Source organism: Eschrichtius robustus, chromosome 5 (genome assembly GCF_028021215.1).
Source record: "Eschrichtius robustus isolate mEscRob2 chromosome 5, mEscRob2.pri, whole genome shotgun sequence".
NCBI classification, from domain to species: Eukaryota; Metazoa; Chordata; class Mammalia; order Artiodactyla; family Eschrichtiidae; genus Eschrichtius; species Eschrichtius robustus.
The window spans coordinates 38,069,514-38,093,555 of record NC_090828.1 but is presented as its reverse complement, the minus strand read 5'-3'; the positions used below and the strand labels follow the sequence as shown (position 1 = coordinate 38,093,555).

General features: G+C 40.3%; 2 protein-coding genes across 3 annotated transcripts in view; one reads left to right on the top strand and one right to left on the bottom strand.

Annotated features, from left to right (window-relative positions):
* Nucleotides 1-2,386: 2,386 nt before the first annotated feature.
* HSPD1 (heat shock protein family D (Hsp60) member 1) lies at nt 2,387-13,435 on the bottom strand. The gene is made up of 12 exons (XM_068544719.1): nt 13,323-13,435; nt 12,217-12,392; nt 10,928-11,180; nt 10,226-10,308; nt 9,296-9,391; nt 8,804-8,897; nt 7,535-7,703; nt 5,905-6,004; nt 5,089-5,334; nt 4,185-4,359; nt 3,718-3,896; nt 2,387-3,014 (listed from the first exon to the last, which is right to left on the bottom strand). The coding sequence occupies exons 2-12, from the start codon at nt 12,388-12,390 to the stop codon at nt 2,862-2,864; spliced, it is 1,722 nt and encodes a 573-aa protein (XP_068400820.1). The 5' UTR covers nt 12,391-12,392; nt 13,323-13,435; the 3' UTR covers nt 2,387-2,861.
* A 182-nt stretch (nt 13,436-13,617) lies between these two features.
* The window catches only part of LOC137765220 (MOB-like protein phocein), a 45,462-nt gene continuing 35,037 nt past the window's right edge, over nt 13,618-24,042 (top strand). Inside the window, exons 1-4 of one of the 2 annotated variants that reach the window (XM_068544723.1) lie at nt 13,698-13,992; nt 14,587-14,751; nt 15,688-15,777; nt 15,857-16,053. In XM_068544723.1, the coding sequence (XP_068400824.1) occupies nt 13,990-13,992; nt 14,587-14,751; nt 15,688-15,777; nt 15,857-15,907 (309 nt within the window). In that variant the 5' untranslated portion in view covers nt 13,698-13,989 and the 3' untranslated portion in view covers nt 15,908-16,053. Of the gene's footprint in view, nt 13,993-14,586; nt 14,752-15,687; nt 15,778-15,856; nt 16,054-24,042 lie in introns of those variants that run through there. The other variant, XM_068544724.1, reaches the window with a different exon arrangement.

Genomic DNA, 24,042 nt, shown 5'->3' with positions numbered 1-24,042 from the left:
TGAAAGCGCCGAGTCCTAACCACTGGACCACCAGGGAATTCCTCGTAGATAGAGATCTTTGAAGGCTACTAAATTCACAATGATTATCTTCAATTTGGTAGTTACTATACTCCATTTTTCTTAAAATTTTTGGTTTCATCAACCACTTACTCCAATATAGACAGTCCCTTATATTTAACCCAGTTCGAGAATCATCAGTTCAGAGATGCTCTTGTTTGCAAGGACCAGGGAGATACCTCTAGTCATGTACCCCAAAACATGCTTTTTAGGTTTGAGATTCTCTAACACTTAAACCTAGCTGGAACTGCCCAGATTGCAGTAGAAACAATCTATTTTCTCAACTCTTTTCCTGAAATAGCAGGATCTGACTTCATAGTGGCATTCCTTTTTCCTTGATTACTCCTTTACCCATTTTTAAAGCAGATCCAGCTGTCTTTATAAAAGTTCACCTCCATGGTCAGGGCTAAATATTGGGTGTGTTTGTGTCCCCTCCATGCCCCTTTTCTCTCAGGCTCATAGATTTGTTCTAACACACTCCTGCAAATTTTTGCCTTGAAAAGCCTGTGCTGTTCAAATAAATCCTGCTTGCTTTCACAGCAAGGCAACTGGGGCCTGGACATTATATTGTTATTTTGTGTGGCTTCCCAGGGGATTTCCATGAGCGCCCAGAGCAGGTTTCCTCAGAGATCTACCATTCCTGCTTCCTCCCCTAGTCACTAGCATCTTTAGTCTTGACCACATGGTATTGGAAGGAACCATCTTGATCCTTAATACTCTTGCTCTTCTCTGTAATCTCTCCAAAACTGCAATCACCTGGTGCAGTTGTTCTAGTCAAAGGGAAAAGGGAATTGCCCCATTTATCTATATTGATTTCTCTGGCTGCGGCTTTTGGGTTTTTTTAAATTGCCTAGATCCTGGCTTAGGGGTTCATTCCAGGCTTGCTCTTTGGTTTAAGCTCTTCAATTAAACCCTGGTTCAAATCTTGGGTCTACCACTTAATAGCTCTGAGACTTTGTGTAAATTACTTAACCATTCAGAGCCTCAGTTTACTAACTGTAGCATAGGTTTGATAAGTAATTCCTAATCCAAGATTGTTCTAAGGGTTAAAATAATCCAAGGACTTAGTCCAGGGTCTAGCACATAACACCTAGTCAATTTTCCTCTCCTGTTGATCTCTTTAGGCTCTAGTCATTCTCTGATCAAACAGCAACTAGAAAAAAAAAGCACCTAGAAATCTTTCAGGTCCCAGTGTTTCTCATTTCTTACGGCCTTTAAAATACAAACTATATAAAACCATTCCCCATGGTTTCTCTTTTCCTCCAACCCTTGATACTACTAGCTAGGTTGCCTTTTGCCACTTGAATAACCGTAAGTACATTCTAGACAAGTTTTGTTTAAAATGCCTTTTATTCGTTCAGTCAGTCCCCTCTAATCTCGTCATTTTTTCTAACCCAACCAAGTTAACAAAGCGAAGGTATTTCTAGATGCAGGATTTCAAGTGATTTTGACTTTTGATCTGTGATGGACTTTTTCCTTCTATTCCTGTCCAAACTATTCATACTAGACAAGGAAAGTAGAAACATTTGCCTCAGTGCCTACCTTATACCAGACCTCTTAGCAGCAACCCCAGGGCCAAACTGAGCAACAGACTGGAATTCCTTCCCACCGAGCAGATCGATTCTATAGCTCCAAGATAAGACTACATTCTTGGCACAGGTTAAAGTAAAAAAACCTTAATGTTCTTGTTGCATAAGATCTTGTACTTTAAATTAGAAAGCAATGTTCTATCTTGCAAATCAGTATCTGTCCCCAACACACACACACACACACACGCATGCACACACAGCTGTTTTAAAAGCCATACTTCTATACTGTTTTATCTAATAAAGACCAAGTGCATTGAGACCGAAACCCATTTCAAGTTCTTATAAAGGTGATCACACTGGGCTGTGCATTATCAAGTTGTGGATGCCCTTCCCTGCTATTCATCATGCTTGAATGGCACACCTCTCCTTTCCACTGAAGTACACTCATACTGTAAACCCTGCCCTCCTCACTTGTGGGTACCTAGCAGGGAACCCATTGCTTATCTGTGATGCTGAGACTCTGGAACAGTAACCATAACCCTTAAAAGAAACAAGCTGCCCTTTTCTTTACGGCCAAACCTCAACACATACAACATTCAGAGTTGTCACCTTTCAAAATTTCCCCCATTACCAATGTAATAATATAATCCAGTCTGCAGCAAAGATAAACAGAGAAACATAAGGAAACTATAGGGAGAATAACATTTTAAGACTTGGGTCAAACCTTACCTTACCCCTCCCTCTTCAACTGGCTTTCTTTCATTCCTCATATCCTCTAGATCATGGAAGGGCTAACACAATTAACTTTAAACAATTTTTATTACACAAAGGTTGTCACATAATTGGATATTGCTCTACTCTGTACACAATTATTCTTACCCTCCACAGAAAGGCTGCTTCTTAACTTCTCATCTGTTGATGGCAATCACTAAAATCCTGATTTTAACAGAATAGTAGTAAAAGTGCCTCAGTGATTTAAGTTGAAAGCAGTACATTGGTGCATGGCTCTTATACTCATTTACCAGGAATGTACAAATGTCTTTATTCAAAAATACAAAATAAATTATCTGTAGGCATGGACAATGACAGCAGTAAACCATTCTATGTTGTCAACTGAAACCAGTAACTGATGGTTATAGTGATCTTCTTAAACATCAGCCAGCCTTTTCTTCAGTCATCTCCTTCAACTTACCTCTCTTAAAGTTATTGGTGAGGAACGCTGCCTTGAGCTTCCTCTCACAGCTCATTAATGATGGTAAAGCACTATTCTAGGAATTAGAACATGCCACCTCCCATACCACCTCCCATCCCTCCCATCCCGCCCATTCCAGGATCCTTCTCTTCTTTAGGAATTTCTGTGACTACAACTTCTGCTGTAGTTAACAGAGAGGCCACTCCAGCAGCATCCAGTAATGCAGTTCTTACAACCTAGGAAAAAAGTTTTGATAAAATATTACTTTTCCTTAGTAAAAAATTAACAAGACTTGGGACTTCCCTGGTGGTCCAGTGGTTAAGAATCTGCCTTCCAATGCAGGGGACACAGGTTCGAGCCCTAGTCGGGGAACTAAGATCCCACATGCTGCAGGGCAACTAAGCCCATGCGCCGCAACTACTGAGCCTGCGTGCTCTGGAGCCCATGTGCCACAAGAGAGAAGCCTGTGCTCAACAAAGAGCCTGCGCACCGGACCGCAAGATCCCGTGTGCCAAAACTAAGACCCAATGCAACCAAATAAATTAATTTAAAAAAACAAATTAACAAGACTTAACGAAGAGTTCTTTTTTTTTTTTAAAGGATGGTTTTTAAATTTATTTATTCATTTATGGCTGTGTTGGGTCTTCGTTTCTGTGCAAGGGCTTTCTCTAGTTGTGGCGAGCGGGGGCCACTCGTCATCGCGGTGCGCGGGCCTCTCACTATCGCGGCCTCTCTTATTGCGGAGCACAGGCTCCAGATGTGCAGGCTCAGTAATTGTGGCTCACAGGCCCAGTTGCTCTGCGGCATGTAGGATCTTCCCAGACCAGGGCTCGAACCCGTGTCCCCTGCATTGGCAGGCAGATTCTCAACCACTGCGCCACCAGGGAAGCCCAATGAAGAGTTCTTGAAAGTATTTTTAGACACTGGTGAACTATTTACCTTAGTTGGATCAATGATTCCTTTTTCCACCATATTCACAAAATCTCCAAGCATAGCATCATAACCAACTTCTGAAGAACTTTGCAAAATTTTCTCAACTATCAATGATCCTTCGACACCTGCATTCTTAGCAATGGTCATTGCAGGAATTTTGAGTGCTTTTTTAATAATTTCTATACCTATAAAGAAAATATATTTTTAGCAAATTTAGTTCTTTCCTTTGTAATTATTATAGCACAATTCTACTTGTGAGAGTACAGATGTAGAAAAATTCCAATTGGGAGAATACCACAGGTCAAATCATTCCCCCTGAAAGATCTCTGACCATCAGTGCTATTCTACTTTTGTTATTCTGGAAATTGCTTTATGACTTCTTATTCCATGCAGTGGCAGCAACAATATAATTCTAACAACAGAAAGACTAAAATCAGGCTACAAGTAAACTCATTACTAAGGTAACTTTTTACCAATTTTTTGATCTTCATTAGCTGGAGTTATTGAATCCAAGGCTGGAAGGCACCGAAGCAGGGCACAGCCCCCTCCCAAAACAATGCCTTCTTCAACAGCAGCTCGTGTAGCATTAAGGGCATCTGTAACTCTGTCTTTCTTTTCATTCACTTCAACATCACTTGTCCCACCAACCTAAAGATTAAAAAAGCATTCCAGTTAATATGGCTTCTCCCATTCAAGAAGCTGACTGCCAAAAGACTCATTAAAAAGCACCTAGTTTACTTAAAAAGCAATTTTAAAAAGGTTGCCTATTTGTTACAAGTAACTACGTGATTAAACAGCTAATAGAGTGTGTCTCACAAGTCAGACTCTAGACTGATTATTATTTTTTTTTTTTTTTAAACTTTTGGGTTTATTTATTTATTTATTTATTTATTTATTTTTGGCTGTGTTGGGTCTTCGTTTCTGTGCGAGGGCTTTCTCTAGTTGCGGCAAGCGGGGGCCACTCTTCATCGCGGTGCACGGGCCTCTCACTATCGTGGCGTTTCTTGTTGCGGAGCATAGGCTCCAGACGTGCAGGCTCAGTAGTTGTGGCGCACGGGCTTAGTTGCTCCGCGGCATGTGGGATCTTCCCAGACCAGGGCTCGAACCCATGTCCCCTGCATTGGCAGGCAGACTCTCAACCACTGCGCCATCAGGGAAGCCCTCTAGACTGATTATTAACAAAACATCTGTTCCCACACAACTCCCCCACTACAAGTTCAATTCTGGTTTTAAGGAAGGAATGCTTCAGTAAAGAAATTTTATATAATAAATATCTCCACAAGGAAGTTGATTCCCTAAATATTTTGGTTACATACCACAGAAATAGTCATCTTGGGCTTAGAACCCAAGAAGCTTATTTATAACAATGAACCTTACCTTTAGCACAGCAACACCATCTGAGAGTTTTGCCAGACGTTCATTCAGTTTTTCCTTTTCGTATTCACTAGTTGTAATATCTAACTGCTCGATGATTTCTTGAATACGCTTTTCAATTTGAGCCTTGTCACCTTTTCCTTTCAAGAGCATGGCATCATCTTTGGTCACAATGACCTCTCCAACTTTTCCTAAGTCATGAGGCTGAACATCTTCAAGATTTAGAGTTAGTCCTTCTTCTCCAAATACCTACAAAAACATTTTAAAGAATGAACAAATTACAGATTACAGCTTTCTTCATTACACCAAGTTCATTAATAATATATCCTACAGGTGTTTTGATAAAAGAAACATCTTGCAATACTGTGTTTCTTTGAAATGTGAGATTTCGAGACCAAAGCTAGACTAAACAAAGTCTGAATACAGTCTTTCATGACATTTCCAACTTCTCACTTAATTCTCAATTATTAACTTTGAGAAAACTATGAACTCAGAAAACTCATCTAAGGCCATACTTTTGGTGCAACCAAAACTAGACCCTAGGCCTAACTCATAGATCCCATGTCTTTTCTACTACATTCTTGAAAACAGATTAGTCAGTAAGCCCATTCTTGGGCCAGACTCTTGGCGAGTTAAAGAAAGGGACCTTATCACTATTTAACCCAATCTCTACCTCCCAAACATCTAATAAAAACACAGATTAAGTAAACAGTTCAGATGGTAGTATCTGACTATGAAAATGTGAATTCTGCCTATAAATTTCAGACCAGGATGTATAAATAACATTCAGTAAACCAAAATCACATTTATTTTACTTACTGCACCACCAGTAGCAATAGCCATGTCTTTAAGCTGGTTCTTTCTATTGTCACCAAAACCTGGAGCTTTGACTGCTACAACCTGAAGACCAACTTTCAGCCTGTTAAGAAGTTATTAATAAGATTTAAACTTTATAAAAATGTCTGTCTACTTCAAGTTCTGACAACTAAGGTTACTTAGAAAACTGCACTTTAAAAAGATTTTTTTTTTTTTTGCTTCCTAGCAACTTTTGGTCAAGTTGAGACAGGAAAGGGCAATTTTCCATTTATCCGTATTTGCCAGTATCTGCTTACCTTCTTAATAAACTGCTGACCTTTCCAGTTGAAAACATGTAAATAGTGGTAACTTTTTATAGTTTGTGAAAATCAGAATTACTATATATTAAATCTGGAGATCATCTAATCAGCCTTTACCCTTAACCCATGGGTTCCATTTAGTATTAGATTAAGTTGCTATTAAAGTCAAGACTGAGCAGTTTCTTCTTTTTTATTGAGGTATAGTTGATTTACAATACTATATATTTCAGGTATATAACACAGTGACTCACAATTTTTGAAGTTACATACTCCATTTATAGTTATATAATACTGGCTATATTCCGAGCAAGCAGTGTTTTTAATTCAGTTCGTTTATAAATGTAAATATTGCTGAGAATATCATTAAGCTTATCTACATTTTAATCAGGTAATGAATACTCAGAATATACAATTTAAAAAATGTCCATTTGAGACCAGACTGAAATGGAAGGAATGTACCAACTAAGACAGAAGTGGTCAATTTTATTAAGGAGCCAAATAAAAATCAGAGGGTTAACCTCTGATGATATGCGAAGTAAACTGGAGATCCAACTTTACAGCTACCAGTAAAATGGCTCAATGAAAACTCTTCAGGCCTACTGTTTTTCTATTTTGGCTTCAAATCCCACAATCTCTAGGGCTTTTTCATAATCCCAAAAGCATATCCAGTCTACAAACATTCCAGGATAAGTAACTCACTTAGGTCAAAGTACTCAATTCTCTAATATATACCTATTTCATTTGTGCATTTCCATTACAATGAAAATTGGAGACTGATGTACCTCAGTTCTAAGATTAGGAATAATACGTATTTTAACAATGCCCTAAAATTGTTTACAGCGTTAACATTACCTATCTTAAAGTAAAAAGTAATACATTAACCTATAGATTAAAAAAATTAAAAGAATAGACCTCAACTTACTTTAGGTTGAGTACCAATTTCTCTATTTCAGACTACTCATTAACAAAATTTTCCTTTTAACAGATTATTCAGATTGGTAGTTGTCTACCTCTTCCCATGAAAAATGGTAATTGTGAAAATATTTTTTTCCAGAAGTCTTTTTGTAAAAAAAAGAATAAAACTAAAGTCATTTATCTTCAAAACAACTGTAAACACTTACGCTATCTTATGAGAAAGCTGCACAAAACATTAAGGACTCTGGGACCCCATTCAAAAAAGACAGAATCATAACTGGACCAAGGGTTCATGAATCACACCAATATTATATAAACACAAGTAGTTCAATGTGAAGGTACATAACGGAGATTTCAAACATCAATACAAATAACTGCCTTCCACACAGAAACGTAAACCAAATACCACTGCCTATTACCTGTTCAAAACGAGTGTGCTTAGAGCTTCCCCATCCACATCTTCAGCAATTATGACCAAGGGCTTTCGGTGAGCATTGGCAATTTCAAGAGCAGGAACAATGGACTGGACACTAGAAATTTTCTTTTCACTTAACAGAACATAGGCATCTTGGAATTCACATTTCTGACCTGCAGAAGCAAAGAACATTTCTAACCAACTTTAGAACATTATCCTGAAAATGACTGCAACTTAGAAAAACCTCTAAACCAAAGCTCCAGTACACTTTAAAAGTGATTGATGAGTTCATGTTTTTCCTTTCATTTCTCATATACATGAACTTTCTTTTATTTATTTATTCACTGTTATTGATCACTGACTGGGTGCCAGTGCCAGGCACTGTTCTAGACTCTTGGGGTAGATCAGTGGGAAAAAAAGTGAAAAAAACTCTGCTCTTTAGAAGTTTTCATTCAAGTAGGGGAAGAGAGTAATAAATAATAAGAAATACATAACTATTATAAATAATACATAAGTGAATTTGCCATTACTGCCTCAGTCCCCTGGTGAGCTCTCAGTCTGCTTCTAAAGGTGTTGGATCACAACCTTTTCCATTGTGTCTGATGATGCTTTCTTCCAATTTGCATTTTTCTCCTCATCCCTATTCAGATGCAATGGATGTGTGGTGGTCTAGTTTAGGGGCACCAGCTCCTTTCTGCTTAATGGTAAGTTGTTCCAAGTAGATAATTTATTCCAGAATCATCTTGTCATAATTATTCTACATCAAATTTATATTTCTCTGCTCACCCTCAAAACCTGTCTAGCTTCTTGCTCACGCCAGTCCACACTGGGGCAGCCGTGCAGCATTTTCCAGTGTGTTCCATATTACTCTAAGTCCAAGAGACAGACCATGAGAAAAGTGTTCTATAATCAAATAAGTTTAAGAAAATCCGCATTCTACATCACCTATTTGGAAACTCACATTGTATATTATCAATTTTAAGGCTCTGAGAAGTCTCACAGTAAGAAATTGTTTAACTCTGTTCACTCAGCATGTCCAACACTTACTTTACCATAAAATAGAAACTTGCTCACATTCTACAGAATTAGTGTTTCAGAGCTCAACTTTGGGAAAATGCTGAGTGGTCGACAGCATCATAAGCAAGAAATCCAAAGAAATGTGAGGAACATATGAATTTACTTTTGAGGTCTGACACTGACTAATGCCCTCAGGTTGTCACATAACAAACTATGTTTAAAAAAAAAACAAACTTAGTTACTGATTTGCTCTTACCTTTTGATGTATTAATAAAGTATGGAGAGATATACCCTCTATCAAACTTCATGCCTTCAATAATTTCTAATTCATCATTCAGTGTTTTTCCATCCTATGAAAAGTCAAAGAATTTGTTATGTGAATTTCATTTAAGAAACAAAAACTGTATAGACCAATTAATAGTCCCCACTTCTCATAAGGAATCCAGGTAGGAATATGCAAATGTCCCAGGGCATCCAACTCCACTTCTGCAAGAATACATGTATGTATTTGAACTAATTTTTACAGCTAGAAGGCAGTATCATCTAAGGATGGATTTACTCCCGAAGGCAAAGGTTAATAATTCACACAAAACACAGAAGGCACTCTATTCTATACAGGTGCCAATATTACACATGAAAGAATGATACGGAATATACTTTTAGAAACACATATAGATCAAATTTTTGTATTTATAAAACTCAGATTATCAGACACCTCATTTCTATGTGTCATTAAAAACACACTTGCCTTTACTGTGATAACACCCTTTCTTCCAACCTTTTTCATCGCATCAGAAATGATGTTGCCGATTTCTTTGTCTCCATTTGCAGAAATAGTAGCAACCTGAAACAATCAAATTACTCTTCCAAATTGAAAAGTAAGGCTACTGTCCTCAATCAACTCCCCTCCCTTTTCTCAGTAACTTCCAAATTGATAGATCCTTGGTGGGAAGCTAGAGGGAGGGTGATGGTGGCAGTGAGAAAGAGGGAGGGGATTTTATGGCATAATAATTGTAATGAAGTATTGATCCTGTTTTCAATTTTTTAAAAAATCCAGTATTTGGCCACATTATTTTTGAAAGATATGAAATAAACACACAATTATTCTTTTAAACAAAAACAGAAAAGAGGAAGTTCCTGGTGGTCCTGTGGTTAGGACTTGGCGCTTTCACTGCAGGGGCCCGGGTTCAATCCCTGGTCCGGGAACTAAGATCCCGCAAGCCACGTGGCGTGGCCAAAAAAACCCCCCCAAAAAAACAAAGAAAGAAAAAGAAAAAAGGAGGCTGACCCTGTTACTTTCTTCCCCTTGGCAAACGTGGCAATATTAGAACATGACAAAAATTATGCACCTTTGATAAATGGCCAAAGAACATTTTCTACACATACAAATGAGTTTTTACTCAGTCATATAGAACTAAAACGACATCTCATTAAGAGTCAAATTATGGGGACTTCCCTGGTGGTCCAGTGGTTAAGACTCTGCACTTCCACTAAATGGGACCCGGGTTCCATCCCTGGTCGGGGAATTTTCAAATGCATTAGCAGTAAGAAAAATGCTTCCAATGTTGGTGACTGGATAATGTTGTTATTCTGATACTGCTATGTAATTATGGAATAAAATCACGTTACTAAAAAAAAAATTCTAACTTTATCATAAAATGTTATAAAAAATCCATACCTGGGCGATCTCTTCTGGGGTTGTCACAGGTTTAGACTGCTTCTTAAGTTCAGCAATTACAGCATCAACAGCTAACATCACACCTGGTCCAAGAATAAATATTATTCTTGAATTATATGCTTATTCTCTCATGGCTCCACGTCAAGTAAAAATTCTGATTCATGTTACGTGTTTCAATGCCTTAATGCTTATGCACTGCTTCTGTACCAGTACTTTTCCTAATCACATGGGAGTTGGATGGCATGCACTGAAACAGAAACTTTAAAAACTGTTTTAAAAAACCCCATCTGACATCCTGGGTGACTTGGTTCCTCGTTTAGTCCTACTTTCCAAATAACTAAAGTAAAACGTGAAAACTGTATCATCTCTCTCTGCTCTAATCCCCATTGAACTTATTACTTTCAAGGTGAATGGTACATGCTGTAACTTCCAATAAACTTGGTTTGTGGGAGAGGGCCAGCGGACAAAGACATGGATGACTGTGGACAACAGGGAATGTCTTAGTCAGATTTCCCTCTTTGCCACCCAGCACAGTGCCCACCACACAGTCAGGAATTCGATCACTACTCAGTGATTTTTTTTTTTTTTTTTTAAGATTTTAAAAGATTTTTTTTAGGAGAGAGAAAAAACAAGAGTCAACTTTCTAATACAATTTAACAGATAGTTCAAAACACTGTGGTGACAATGAAGAGACACTCCTACCTCTCCTGATTTCCACTGGATTAGCACCTTTGCTAATCTTCTCAAAGCCTTCCTTGGCAATGGAGCGTGCCAGTACAGTAGCAGTAGTGGTGCCATCCCCAGCCTCTTCGTTTGTGTTATTGGCAACATCTTGAACAAGTTTCGCGCCAATATTTTTATATTTATCTTTTAAGTCAATGGACTTTGCAACAGTCACACCATCTTTTGTCACTTTGGGACTTCCCCAACTCTGTTCAATAATCACCGTCCTTCCCTATTGCAGAGAAAAAAAAATGTGACAGAGTCACACACTCCAAGTACTATTTAGCTTACAACAGTTTTCATAATAGGCAATTACTTGAAAGCCTTAATGCAACATCTGACAATTTTTATCAGATCTACAGCATGAATCTCAAGGGCAAGTTCATCAATGTTCACAGACAAAATGACCTTTGTTGCTTAGTGCATAACCTTGGATGATAAAAATTTTAGAGACTTAAAAGATGTCTTCTTATACAATGATACAAGATGAACCAATACCACTTTGGTAGATTATAATGAAATTCCAGAGTAGTCTTCACAAAATTCATACTTGAGTTTTGTCCAGTACCTGCTGTAATAATAATATGAAAACTTTCTTTTAAACTTGTTTTAAAATTTAGTTTCTAAAATACTAACAAGTACAGTACACACTGAGTTGTTCAACATTAAATCTTAAATATGGTGCAAATAGTATTGGCAGCTTTTGAATTTGAACCAAAGCTGCTTCTTGTGAGGCATGCATATGCTGTATTTTATATAGTTTGGATCATTTTGATATTTGTACTGTCTTCAACCTGAAATGAAGCATCACTTCACCGTGCACGACCCTCAAAAAGGTCTCCTCAAATTACTTATTACCCCTCACTCATCAATCTCTTGCTAAATGAGACAAAATTTTAAATGTGCTTTGGAACCAAGGGACAGTAGAAAAACATTAGGTTAAACTAGCACCTACCAGCACATACTTAAGGTATTGTGGACGTTGTATTCTTCCCTCTATGTCTGGTACTAACTACTGGGAAAGGATCCAAAATTTAAGTCAAGCAGGCAAGCGAGATTAATTCCACCTCGAGTTTACCAATCCGTCTTGAGCCAGGAGTTACCACTGGATTACATCACACATTGTACAAAATAAAGTTCCTCAACTTTGGCAGAAGCAGTTTATGAATACCAAAGCACTGTTCAAAAGCTTGCCGTGACTCTCGCCATCAACAAAATATTACTCCTTAACAATAATCTAAATTACAACAAAGTAAGAATACTGATACCTTTGGCCCCATAGTAACGGCTACAGCATCAGCTAAAAGGTCTACACCTTGAAGCATTAAGGCTCGGGCATCTGCACCAAATTTTACATCTTTGGCATAAGCCCGAGTGAGATGAGGAGCCAGTGCCCTGGACACTGGCCTAATCTGGCGAAGGACTGCGGGCAATCGAAGCATTTCTGGGGGAGAAACAAGCAGATCATCAGTACAATACTAGCACTACCCGTGGTGTGTTACAACACAAACATGACACCCGTGCAACAGAACAAGAAATGTTAGAAGTGAGCTGGGCTGACCTCTGCCAGCCACTACAGCTGGGCCTCGAAACTCACCACCGTCCCAAAACACCAGCTACTAGCGCAAGCTTTAAGTGGCCGCCCCACGCCTGAACTACAGCACTAGCAAAAACCATACCCTTCTTACCCATGGCCACTTAGCCATGACGCTAAAAACGAGTTAATCTTTCACCGCTAAAATGGCCTTGGGGGCAAATCAGCTCCAAATGTCCCCTGAAAAACCAAGTCTACAGGAAAGGGGCATTTACAAACCCAAGTGACCAGGGCAATGAAAATATTCCTGACAGTGCAAAAATCCGCTTACTAAAATGTCTTCATGTATCCACTCGGGGCTGCTGCATCAGTGCAGCAGGCAAGGCCGCGAAGCTGGGGGCGGCGGCCCTGCCCACTCCGGGCGGCCCCACGCGTCTTTCCATCAGGATGCCCCAGCAAGGTCAAGGGTAGATGCGCCGTACCCCAGCTGTTCGCGGGGCCAAAAGCCGTTCCCACGCGCTGCGACCACCCCGCCCCCACCCCGCAGCACCCTACACCCGGCCAAACTGGCTTCCATAGGAGGACCCATGTGAATTCACTTCCCCGACTCCACACACCCAGCCCGGGCAAGCCCTCCCAGCTGCGCCCTGCCCGGGCGAGCGATCCACGCCGCACGTGATGGGCCCCTGCATGCACCCACGGGGCCTGGCTCAGCGGGCCCAAGCCTGCGGCGCCTTGGGGAAGCTCTGGCTCTCGCCGGCCCGCCCGCTCAGAGCAGCGGGGGAAGGCCAGCTCCGGGGTCCGAGGCGCATGGGTGAGGCGGCGCGCGCGGCCGCGTACCTGGGGCAGCAGCACAGCTTGTGGGCAACGAGACAGGCCGTCGGCGGCGAGTGAGGGACAGAGCGCAGGTCGCACACAGCAATGAGCCCGTGTCCCCTCCCTCCGCCGCTCCCCCCGCCCCTCCGCAGCGCGCGCGCGCGCAGACGCCTCCCACCCCCGTCCCGTCCGCCCAGGCCCTGCAATCTGCACGCGCCGCGCGCCGGGCCCGCCCCTCCCCACCGCGCTGGGCCAGGCCAGTTGGCTTAGCCCTCTCCGGCCGATTTAGGCTAGTTCCCGGGCGGCGCACCGTTCCAGAACTTTCCGGGAAGCGCCGGGCTCTGTGTGGGTCAAGCGTCACATCTCGTCATTTCCGGGAGGGGAGGCGAAAGATGAGTACTTTCACCTCGGCCCGCGGCCTAGAAAACCCTAGAAAAGCCTAGAAAGAGCTCCTCTTTTCTTCCGCCTACCGGTCCGCGCGTCAGTGCCCTGCGCAGAGCCCAGGAAACGAATCGTGGCGCGCGCTGGTGCGGCCGCCCTTTTTCGCGGGGAGGGGCCGGGGGCGAGGGCGAGCGCGCCTGCGCGCTGGGAGGTCTTTTCTCGAGTTCACGTGGCCGGGGGGTCGGACTGAGGATCTCTCCTTTGCGGCGGCGGCCAGAGAGCGAGAGTACGAAGTGCGGCAACCCGAGTCATGGTGAGTCCCGCGTGGGCTGGAGGCCGGTGGGCCCGGGTTGGCCTGGGGCGCACGGGGAGTACGGACGATTCCCTTTGGGCCTGGAGGGAGGGGTAGGGGTCACTCGGAGATCCGCGCCCGCCCGAACCCTGGAGAGGCGAGGGCCCCACCCCGACCCTTTCCACCTCGGAGGGCTCTTTGCACTCGCGTGTGAGGCAGCGTGTGTGTCGGGGCGGGAATCCGAACGCACGCGCGGTGGCCGACCCACGTCTCTTGCGGGACATTAGTGGGTGTGTAATCGTCTTGAAGAAAGCACGGCTCCAGGCAGAGGGACTTCATTGTTTGCTGAAAATTTACAGAAAAATGCGACGAAGGAGAATACTTGACCTTGGGAGAAACTAAGGTTGTCCTTGAAGCTCATCTGGCTGCTGACCAAAGGAGCAACAGTGATCCCTAACACACATAGGGAATGGGAAATTAAACTCGGAATTTAGAGCTGAACGTTTAGAGGTGTTTCCTTTGAATGAAAAATCTGAGTTTTGTCCTTATCTTTGAAAGCCATTTGTGGCCTGTTCAGAATACATTGTTTCAAATCTAACATTTTTCTCTCTACAGGCAGGACAGGCATTTAGAAAGTTTCTTCCCCTCTTTGACCGAGTATTAGTTGAAAGAAGTGCACCCGAAGTTGTAACCAAAGGAGGCATTATGCTTCCAGAAAAATCGCAAGGAAAAGTATTGCAAGCAATGGTAGTAGCTGTTGGATCAGGCTCTAAAGGAAAGGTAAATGGGGACTGAAATGGAACTATTTTTTTATGTGAAGGAGAGGGGGGAAAAAAACCCTGGTTATTATTAAAAGTAGCCTTTTAGGTAGTTTGTTATTTTAAAGATCAGTCCCTAGTGGGTTCGCACCTAATCTTTCAACAAAAATGATTGCGGAAAAAAAAATACCGCTTATTGTATATGATGGAGGGAGAGTTCCACAGTATTAAAATCAGATGGCGTAAATTTGAACTCTTGGTCTAACCTGTAACACACTGAAATTGCCATAATCCTTTAATCACTTTCGGCCTTGGTTAGCATATAAAAGGAACTGGTTGGGCTATTGTAGTCATTCTCCAATTGAGGGTTAGACCTCAGACCTCTGTTTAAGTGTCAACTAGAATATGCAATAAATGCCCTTGGAGGTCGGATATGTTAATTGCATTGTTCCAGTTGCCTCTAAAAGTTCTAGCAAGGAGCTATCCTGGAGTTAGGAATAGGAAGGCTTTGGGTGCTCTGCCTCAGTCCCTCTCCCCAAATCTGCTTTGGAGGAACAGAAGTTGAATCACAAAAGTGTATGTTCCAAAGTCAGAAAGAAGACTCAAGTTTTTGTGTGTTGAAAGAAGTTAAACATGACCATTGTACATGTGGTTTTAAAAACTGGTTTACTTCGCATACTTGAGAGGTTATGTTAATATTTAACGATCAAAAAGCTTACAGTTAGTTTTCCCAGTATAACTCTTTGAACCTTTACACTGAAATCAGGTTTTAGTTGAAGCTACTGCATGTGCATTATTTCAAAGTGTAACTCTACAGTGATATGTTTGAGTGAAGAGCTATGGTTGTATAAATTATATCATTTGGCCACAAAGTCCTTTTTTAACATTTGATTTAATAAAAGTGTAAATATTTGGTCAACTAGATGTCTTTACTAATAAACATCTTTATTTTCTTAAGGGTGGAGAGATTCAACCAGTTAGTGTGAAAGTTGGAGATAAAGTTCTTCTCCCAGAATATGGAGGCACCAAAGTAGTTCTGGATGACAAGGTGTGTAAACTTCATAATATTAAGGAGAGGCTAAGTATTTGCTATTAGTTTTCTTAACTAACCGTTTCTCTGTTTGCAGGATTATTTCTTATTTAGAGATGGTGACATTCTTGGAAAATATGTCGACTAAAATAAGTCACTATTGAAATGGCATCACGTGAAGCTGCCCGTTCCCCCGATGGCATCACGTGAAGCTGCAACTGAAGTTCTGAAATCTTTCATCCTGTAAATAATTTCCGTGTTTCTTTTATAATAAAGTAATGATATCCAAACTAATGATATTCAGTGTCTCTGAAATTTAGTTTTCTCTGTATTGATTTAAACATTCCCAAATAAAAGTATATAAATGAACGGTTTATCTTTATTTAGTGATTTAAGATGGTTTCTAGGGTTCTTAGCTTATGGGGCTTTTTTTTTTTTAGAAATAACCTGCAGAGAATTCAGGGAAACAAAGTTTTCAGTTTTCAAGTTGAGGTTAGCTTTTTACATATATAGTTGATGCTGATACAAAGCCATAGATTTACACTTACTTAACATTTTAAGAAGGTAAAGACAAGTAGCAACATTCTGACCTCATATATATCAAACATTTCATTGTAGTTTATGAAATCTAGTCTCATATGTCTTATTAAGTTATATTTTGAAAAACTTAACACTTACGGTTCTTAAAACAACACTACTACATAATATACTTGGCAAAAAATCGAAGGCAGGGTATAATAGCTCACACTGGCTGGGTGCCTTCTATATGCCAGGCATAGCTAACTTTTTTTTTAAATTTATTTTTGGCTGCATTAGTTCTTCATTGCTGCATGTGGGCTTTTCTCTAGTTGAGGTGAGCGGGCTACTCATTGCGGTGGCTTCTCTTGTTGTGGAGCACGGGCTCTAGGCACGCGGGCTTCAGTGGTTGTGGCGCACAGACTTAACTTGCTCCGCAGCATGTGGGATCTTCCTGGACCAGGGCTCAAACCCATGTCCCCTGCACTGGCAGGCAGATTCTTAACCACTGCACCACCAGGGAAGTCCCCATAGCTAACTCTTTAAGAAGCATTTTCCAGGTACTGGCCTCCATTGTAGGTACTTTTCATATAGCAGATGGTTTAGTCTTTTAACAGCATATGAGCCAGGTACTATTCGTGTCTTGCAGATAAGGAAGGTGGGGCACAGAGGGGTTAAGTAATAACCAGGGACACTGTAGGAAGTGGCAAAGCCAGTATTTGGACATAGGTAGTCCACATTCAGATGCTGTCTAAAACTTCATCCTTTATGGCCTCTGCTACTTTGTCAGCCAATTCTAAGTACTTAATACACATTTCAGTCCTGGTGATAATGACTATGGAAAAGGGGAGGGGGTGTCTAAAAGTGTCTGGCAATTGGTAGGTATCTAGTATATAATTTATTGAGTTTAACAAATAGGAAACTGACAGAACTGGATAAATAGCTTGATTTAGCTATAGCAGCCAGGGAGAATTAAGATTTGAACCCAAACAATCCTACAACAAAGTTGATTACTGACCCCTAAACATGACTGTCTCTCAGCTACCAGCTCTTTCTGCCTTGCAGTCAAATGTGTGGCCTAGTTTTGGTTGCTTATAAGCTAGTGTATGATCATGTCTTTTAAAAGTTGTGTTCCATATTTTTCTTGTGGAATCAACGTCTAGATGAAATTTTAAGTGACATGGAATAATGGTCTCAACTTTTGATCACATCCCCATCAGTAAAGTATTACGTATGTGTATTTATGTTAATGTATGCATTAGTGCCATTTGGTATATAAGGCTTTCGTCATATTTGGGTAAAGAGATTAGAAACTCTTGGTCTTCCCTGGTGGCACAGTGGTTAAGAATCCGCCTGCCTGCCTTAAAAACTAAAAATACAATTACCATATGACCCAGCAATCCCACTACTGGGCATATACCCAGAGAAAACCATAATTCAAAAAAGACACATGCACCCCAATGTTCATTGCAGCACTGTCTACAATAGCCAGGTCATGGAAGCAACCTAAATGCCCATTGACAGATGAATGGATAAAGAAGATGTGGTACGTATATACAATAGAACATTACTCAGCCATAAAAAGGAACAAAATTGGGTCATTTGCAGAGATGTGGATGGACCTAGAGACTGTCATACAGAGTGAAATAACTCAAAAGCAAATATTGTGTATTAATGCATATATGTGGAATCTAGAAAAATGGTACAGATGAACCGGTTTGCAAGGCAGAAATAGAGGCGCAGATGTATAGAACAAACGTATGGACACCATGGGGGGAAAGGGGGGGTGGGGGGATGGGATGAATTGGGAGATTGGGATTGACATATGTACACTAATATGTATAAAATAGATAATAAGAACCTGTATAAAAAATAAATTTAAAAAAAGTAAAAAAAAAAAAAAAAAATCCACCTGCCAGTGTAGGGGACACAGGTTCGAGCCCTGGTCCAGGAAGATCCCACATGCCACGGAGCAACTAAGCCTGTGCGCCACAACTACTGAGCCTGCATGCCATAATTACCAAAGCCCACGTGCCACAATTACCGAAGCCCACGCGCCTAGAATCCGTGCTCCACAATGAGAAGCCACTGCAATGAGAAGCCCGCGCACCACAACAAAGAGTAGCCCCCGCTCGCCACAACCAGAGAAGAGCCCGTGTGTAGCAACGAAGACCCAACGCAGCCATAAATCAATCAATCAATCAATCAATCTATTTTTACAGAACCCGAGTGGGTCATCAATTTCCTGCTGTGCCCCAGGCACAGCTAATGTGCTTTGGAGGTCATAACTTTGTAAGCACAGATTTCCCTCTCATTTACCAATGAGAAAACTGACGGAGAAGAGGAAACTTGTTCAAGGCCATGTAGCTGGTAAATTGCAATTAGGAATCCAGTCAAAGGCTATGGCTTTCCCATTAATACTGATTTTTTCCCCCAGACCCAAGCAAATAAGTTTTGAGATCTAAGATGAGTTTCCAAACCTTGGTTCATCCTTCGAATTACCTGCTATACTTAAATTTCAGGGCTCCTTCCATAACCTACTAAACCAGAAGGACGGGAGAATTTTTTTTTTAAACACACACAAATTTTTTTTTTTTAACTTTGGGTTTGTTTGTTTGTTTATTTATTTATTTATTTATGCATGCATGCATGCATGCATGCATGCCTGTGTTGGGTCTTCGTTTCTGTGCGAGGGCCCTCTCCAGTTGCAGCAAGTGGGGACCACTCCTCATCGCGATGTGCGGGCCTCTCACCATCGCGGCCTCTCCTGTTGCGGAGAAAAGGCTCCAGACGCGCAGGCTCAGCAATTGTGGCTCACGGGCCTAGCTGCTCCGCGGCATGTGGGATCCTCCCAGACCAGGGCTCGAACCCGTGTCCCCTGAATTGGCAGGCAGATTCTCAACCACCGCGCCATCAGGGAAGCCCGGGAGAATTCTTTTTGTACCACAGAAATTGTCCTCGTCTAGCAGAACTGCTAAAGAAATAACTTTAGATTGTGAGATTATATTGGGAATTAATAGGGAAAAGAATTTTGGCATGGGAAATTTGGGCCAAAAATATGGGTATTGTGGGTGTGGACCCATGTGTTTTAGAAAAGCATGTTGGGACTTCCCTGGTGGCTCAGTGGTTAAGAATCCACCGGCCAATGCAGGGAACACGGGTTCGATCCCTGGTCTGGGAAGATCCCACATGCCGTGGAGCAACTAAGCCCGTGCGCCACAACTACTGAGCCTGCTCTCTAGAGGCTGCGTGCCACAACTACCAAAGCCCACGTGCCTAGAGCTCGTGCTCTGCAACAAGAGAAGCCACCGCAATGAGAATCCCACACACTGCAACGAAGAGCAGCCCCCGCTTGCCACAACCAGAGAAAGCCTGGGCACAGCAATGAAGACCCAACGCAGCCAAAAATAAATTTTAAAAAAAAAGCATGTTGTCATTTACCTTTTGTTCAACAGGAAAATATCAATGGTAAGGAGAATGGTAAAATAGGTAAAATTCTGACTGGAGTTTTCATAACATTACCATTTTTGACCTCTTGCCAGGCACTGTTCTAGGCACTTAACATATAATCTTGCTTACCTGTGTAATCATAGTAACTCTGTGAGGCAGATGTTCTTTGCCTAATAGGTGAAGCATGCAGAGAGAGGTAGAGTAACTTGCTCAAGGTGACATATATTTTAAGTCATAGGCTGGAATTGAACTCAGGTTTGTCTGACTTCAAAGTCTGCCTTCCACAATTCTATGCAAAAAAAAAAAAAGAAAAATTGAGAATAAAATTAAAGTTACCAGGGAGCTATTCTGTTGTGAAAGTATTACCATTATCAAGATTATGATTTTTTTCCTCTATTGCTCCGGAAACTATGCTTTACAAAAAGTTCTTATTTTTAAAAATTGGGATTACAAAATGTTTTTTTCATTTTTATTGTGGTAAGGACACTTAGCATGAGATATACCTTCTTAACAGATGTTTAAGTGTACATCATAATATTGTTAACTATAGGCACAATGTAGTACAGTAGATCTCTAGAACTTTTGCATCTTACTTAACTGAAACTTTATGCCTGTTGATTAGCAACTCCCCATTTTCCCCTCCCCCTAGTCCCTGGCAATCACCATTCTACTCTCTGCTTATATGAGTTTGACTATTTTAGATACTTCATGTAAGTGGAATGCAGTATTTTGTCCTTCTATGATTGGCTTATTTGACTTAGCTTAATGTCCTCAAGGTTCATTCCATGTTGTCAAATGTTGCAGAATTGCCTTCTTCTTTAAGGCTGAATAATATTCCAATGTATGTATATACATTTTCTATATTCATTCATCCAGTAGATGGACATTTAGGCTTCCACATCTTGGCTGTTGTAAATAGTGCTACAGTTAACATGGAAGTGCTAATATCTCTTTGAGATTCTGATTTCAATTCTTTTAGATAAATAGAAGTGGGATTCCTGAATAGAAGTAGGGTGTTCTATTTTTAACTTTTTGAGGATCCTCTAAACTGTTTCCCATAGTGGCCACACCATTCCGCTTTCCCACCAACATGGATCATAAGGTTTTATATAATAGAGGTGTGAACTTGTCACATTTGTTTCCTAATTTGATGTGCAGTTTTGTTTCTAGCTAGTCAAATCTCATTCTTCCAGTACATTTTTTCTTTTGGAAATGTAATTCATTGATCCATAATTTTAGTGTATAGTGTATGTGTCTTTTTTTTTTAACCAATGATTATCTTGTCTCAACTTTATTGGATTATCCATTCTTCCCCACCACCACTCCCCTGCCCCCAAATTTGAAATGTCACCTTTATCATACATTAAAGTTTTAAATAAACATATTCCTGGATTTTATAGTCTGTTTCATTGATCTCTCTGTTCCATCACAGTGTTTTCAATATAAATATAAACTGTTATATTTAAGTTTGATATCTGATACAGCAATTTACTCTCAACAATACTTACCTAGCTGTGAGCATTTTTAAGCTTCTCAGCAAGGACTGCCAGATTGTTCTCAAGCATGATACTAAAACATGCCTCATCCAGAAAGCTAATTGCTGTTTTCTCTGCACCCACACAAAAATGGAGTTTTGAGCTTTTTATTTATGTGAAGACTATTTAAATGTTTTTCTTTACCCTTAAGCAATCTGTATGAGAGGGCTCAATAAAACCTAGGCTCTGGATCCCATGTTGCTTACATACTAGTTAAGTGACATCTGACAAATCATCTGACCCCTCTTAGTTCAAGAATTAACTGTAAAAGGAGGGCACAAGATGTCCCTTAACATTTTGAGTCAAGCCTGTTATTTTTTTTCCTTAAACTTTAATTTTTTTAAAACTAGATAATGTGTATGTAAGAGTCCTTCCCATCCCTGTGCCCTAGCCACAAAGTTCCATTCCTGGAGGCACTAGTGTTACAGTTTATATTCTTCCTGTCAGGGGTGTTTTATGTATACATATGTATACGTGTGTGTATAAACATATGTATCTTGTGCATATGAAATATATATATATATATACATTTTCCTTTTAAAAAATAAAATATTCCATACACACCATTTGGCACCTTGTTTCTTTTTGTATTAACAATTTGTCTTTGCAATTAATCTATAAACTACATAAAAGTTTCATTCTCTTTATAGCTGTATGATGTTTCATTATTTGGATGAACCAAAATTTATTTAAGCATTTCCTATTGATGGACATTTAAATTCTAAACTTATGCTATTAGAAACACTTCTGCAATAAATAAAATTTCTGCATAAATTTCATATCTGTAAGATAAATTGCTAGGCATGTAACTGCTATGTCAAAGGGTATGTGGACTTTAATCATATATGTGTACACACACACACACCCCTTCAAGTTGCCCTTCACAGAAGTTCTATCAATTAATAGTCCTACCAACAACATATGAGACTGCTGATTTCTCCCGACTCTCAATAATACAGGATGTTATAAAGTTTATGTTTTGCCAAACTGATAATTTTATCATTATGAATGAGGGTGAGGATCTCATGTGTTTAAGAGCCATCTCTATTTCCTTTACTGTTAACTGACAGTCCGTATTGACTGTTAGTATCTTCTGCTCATTTTTCTACTGGGTGACTGGCCTTTTAATGATTTGATATCTTTATCTATCAGGGGAATTGTTTCTTTGTGACAAATTCTTTTCCTCCAGTTTATCATTTTGGCTTTGATTTTGTTTATGCTTTGAATTTGCAGGAAGTCATTTTGGTATAGTTGAATAAATAACTGTTTTCCATTATAGCTTCTGGTTATTATTTCAAACTCTGAAAAGTCTTCTCCAATATAAGCTTCTTCCATTGGTTTCTTTAGGTATTTTTATAGTTTTTGGTTTTATAGTTTATGGGGTTTTTTTTTTTTCAATCTTGGCTTACATGGAGATTTTCCTGTTATAAGAGATAAGGAATGGATCCAAACCCTCTTTCTTCTTACAGATTAAGCCTAGTTCTTTAAGACATGTTAAAATTTAGCCAAACTCTTACAAAATGCTCTTTCAGTCTCATTTAGCCTGGAGACTTGACTTGGAAAAAACATCAATGGGTACTTACTTATCTGGCTTGTCATTTCAAAAGGTCAGTTTATTATAGTATTTTTAAGTAATTCATTTTTTTTTTGAACATGTGTCAGGCACTGTCTTAGGCACTGGAGATACAGGGATGAATAAAATGGGGGAGGCAGAAGTAAACAACTAAAGTAATAGCATAATTTTAGATAGAGATTGCTGTCATCTAGAAGATAAAGGTAGGGACTTCCCTGGTGGTCCAGTGGCTAAGACTCCGAGCTACCAATGCAGGGGTCTAGGTTCGATCCCTGGTCAGGGAACTAGATCCCACATGCCACAACTAAGAGTTCGCATGCTGCAACTAAAGATCCTGCACATGGCAACTAAGACCCAGCACAGCCAAATAAATGCATAAGTAAGTATTAAGAAAAAAAAAAAGAAAGAAAAGAAAGGTAAAAAATGCTGTTAACTTCATGAAAGACATGAGGTCCCCTCTTAAAAAGAGGAAATGATAATAGTCTGTTGTGACTTGTCTCTTCTGATCACATCTTCCTGAAAGTTCAGGAATTACTGTATTAGTTATCTATTGCTGCATAACAAATCACCCCAAACTTAGTGGCTTAAAACAACAATGAACATCTCACACAGTATCTGTACATCAGAAATTTGGGAGCAGCTTATTTGGGTGGTCCTAGTTTGGGGTCTTTCATGAGGCTGCCATCATCCAAAGGTTTGACTGGAGGTGGAAGTTATACTTCCAAGATGGTCACTTATGCTGGCAAGTCGATGCTTGCTTTTGGTGGGAGCTTCAGTTCCACACCATGCAGATCCCTCATAGGCTACTTGAGGGTCCTCACACATGACAGCTTTCTCACCCAGGGCAGGTGAGCTAAGAGAGCAAGGCAGAAGCCACAATGTCTATCACCTAACATCAGGAGTCACACAACATCATTTTCACAGAACCTATTGGTTAAACAGGTCAGCCCTATTCAGCATGAGAGAGAACCACACAAAGGTGTAAATACTGAGAGATAATAATCACTGGGGGCCATCTTGGCAGCTGGCTACCACAATCACTAATTGGCCAAATATTCTAGAGAGAAAAATGAAGTGCAGTGGGAGTTCAGTCTCTCACTCATTTGTAGTCAAAGTTGTCTAAGTTTGAACTTTATAAATTAAAAAAATTGTCTATAACAATTTTTATAAAGAGAAATTAATTTTCAAATAATACATTGGAAATGTATA

Bases quoted from the DNA above. Each gene is read 5' to 3' on its own strand.
- HSPD1 (XM_068544719.1), bottom strand. From the start codon at position 12,390: ATGCTTCGATTGCCCGCAGTCCTTCGCCAGATTAGGCCAGTGTCCAGG. The intron at 10,309-10,927 runs GTAGGAGTGTCT...TTCTTGGACCAG, and splicing joins TCCAGTGGAAATCAGGAGAG to GTGTGATGTTAGCTGTTGAT. The intron at 8,898-9,295 runs GCAAGTGTGTTT...GACTTTTCATAG, and splicing joins AGGGTGTTATCACAGTAAAG to GATGGAAAAACACTGAATGA.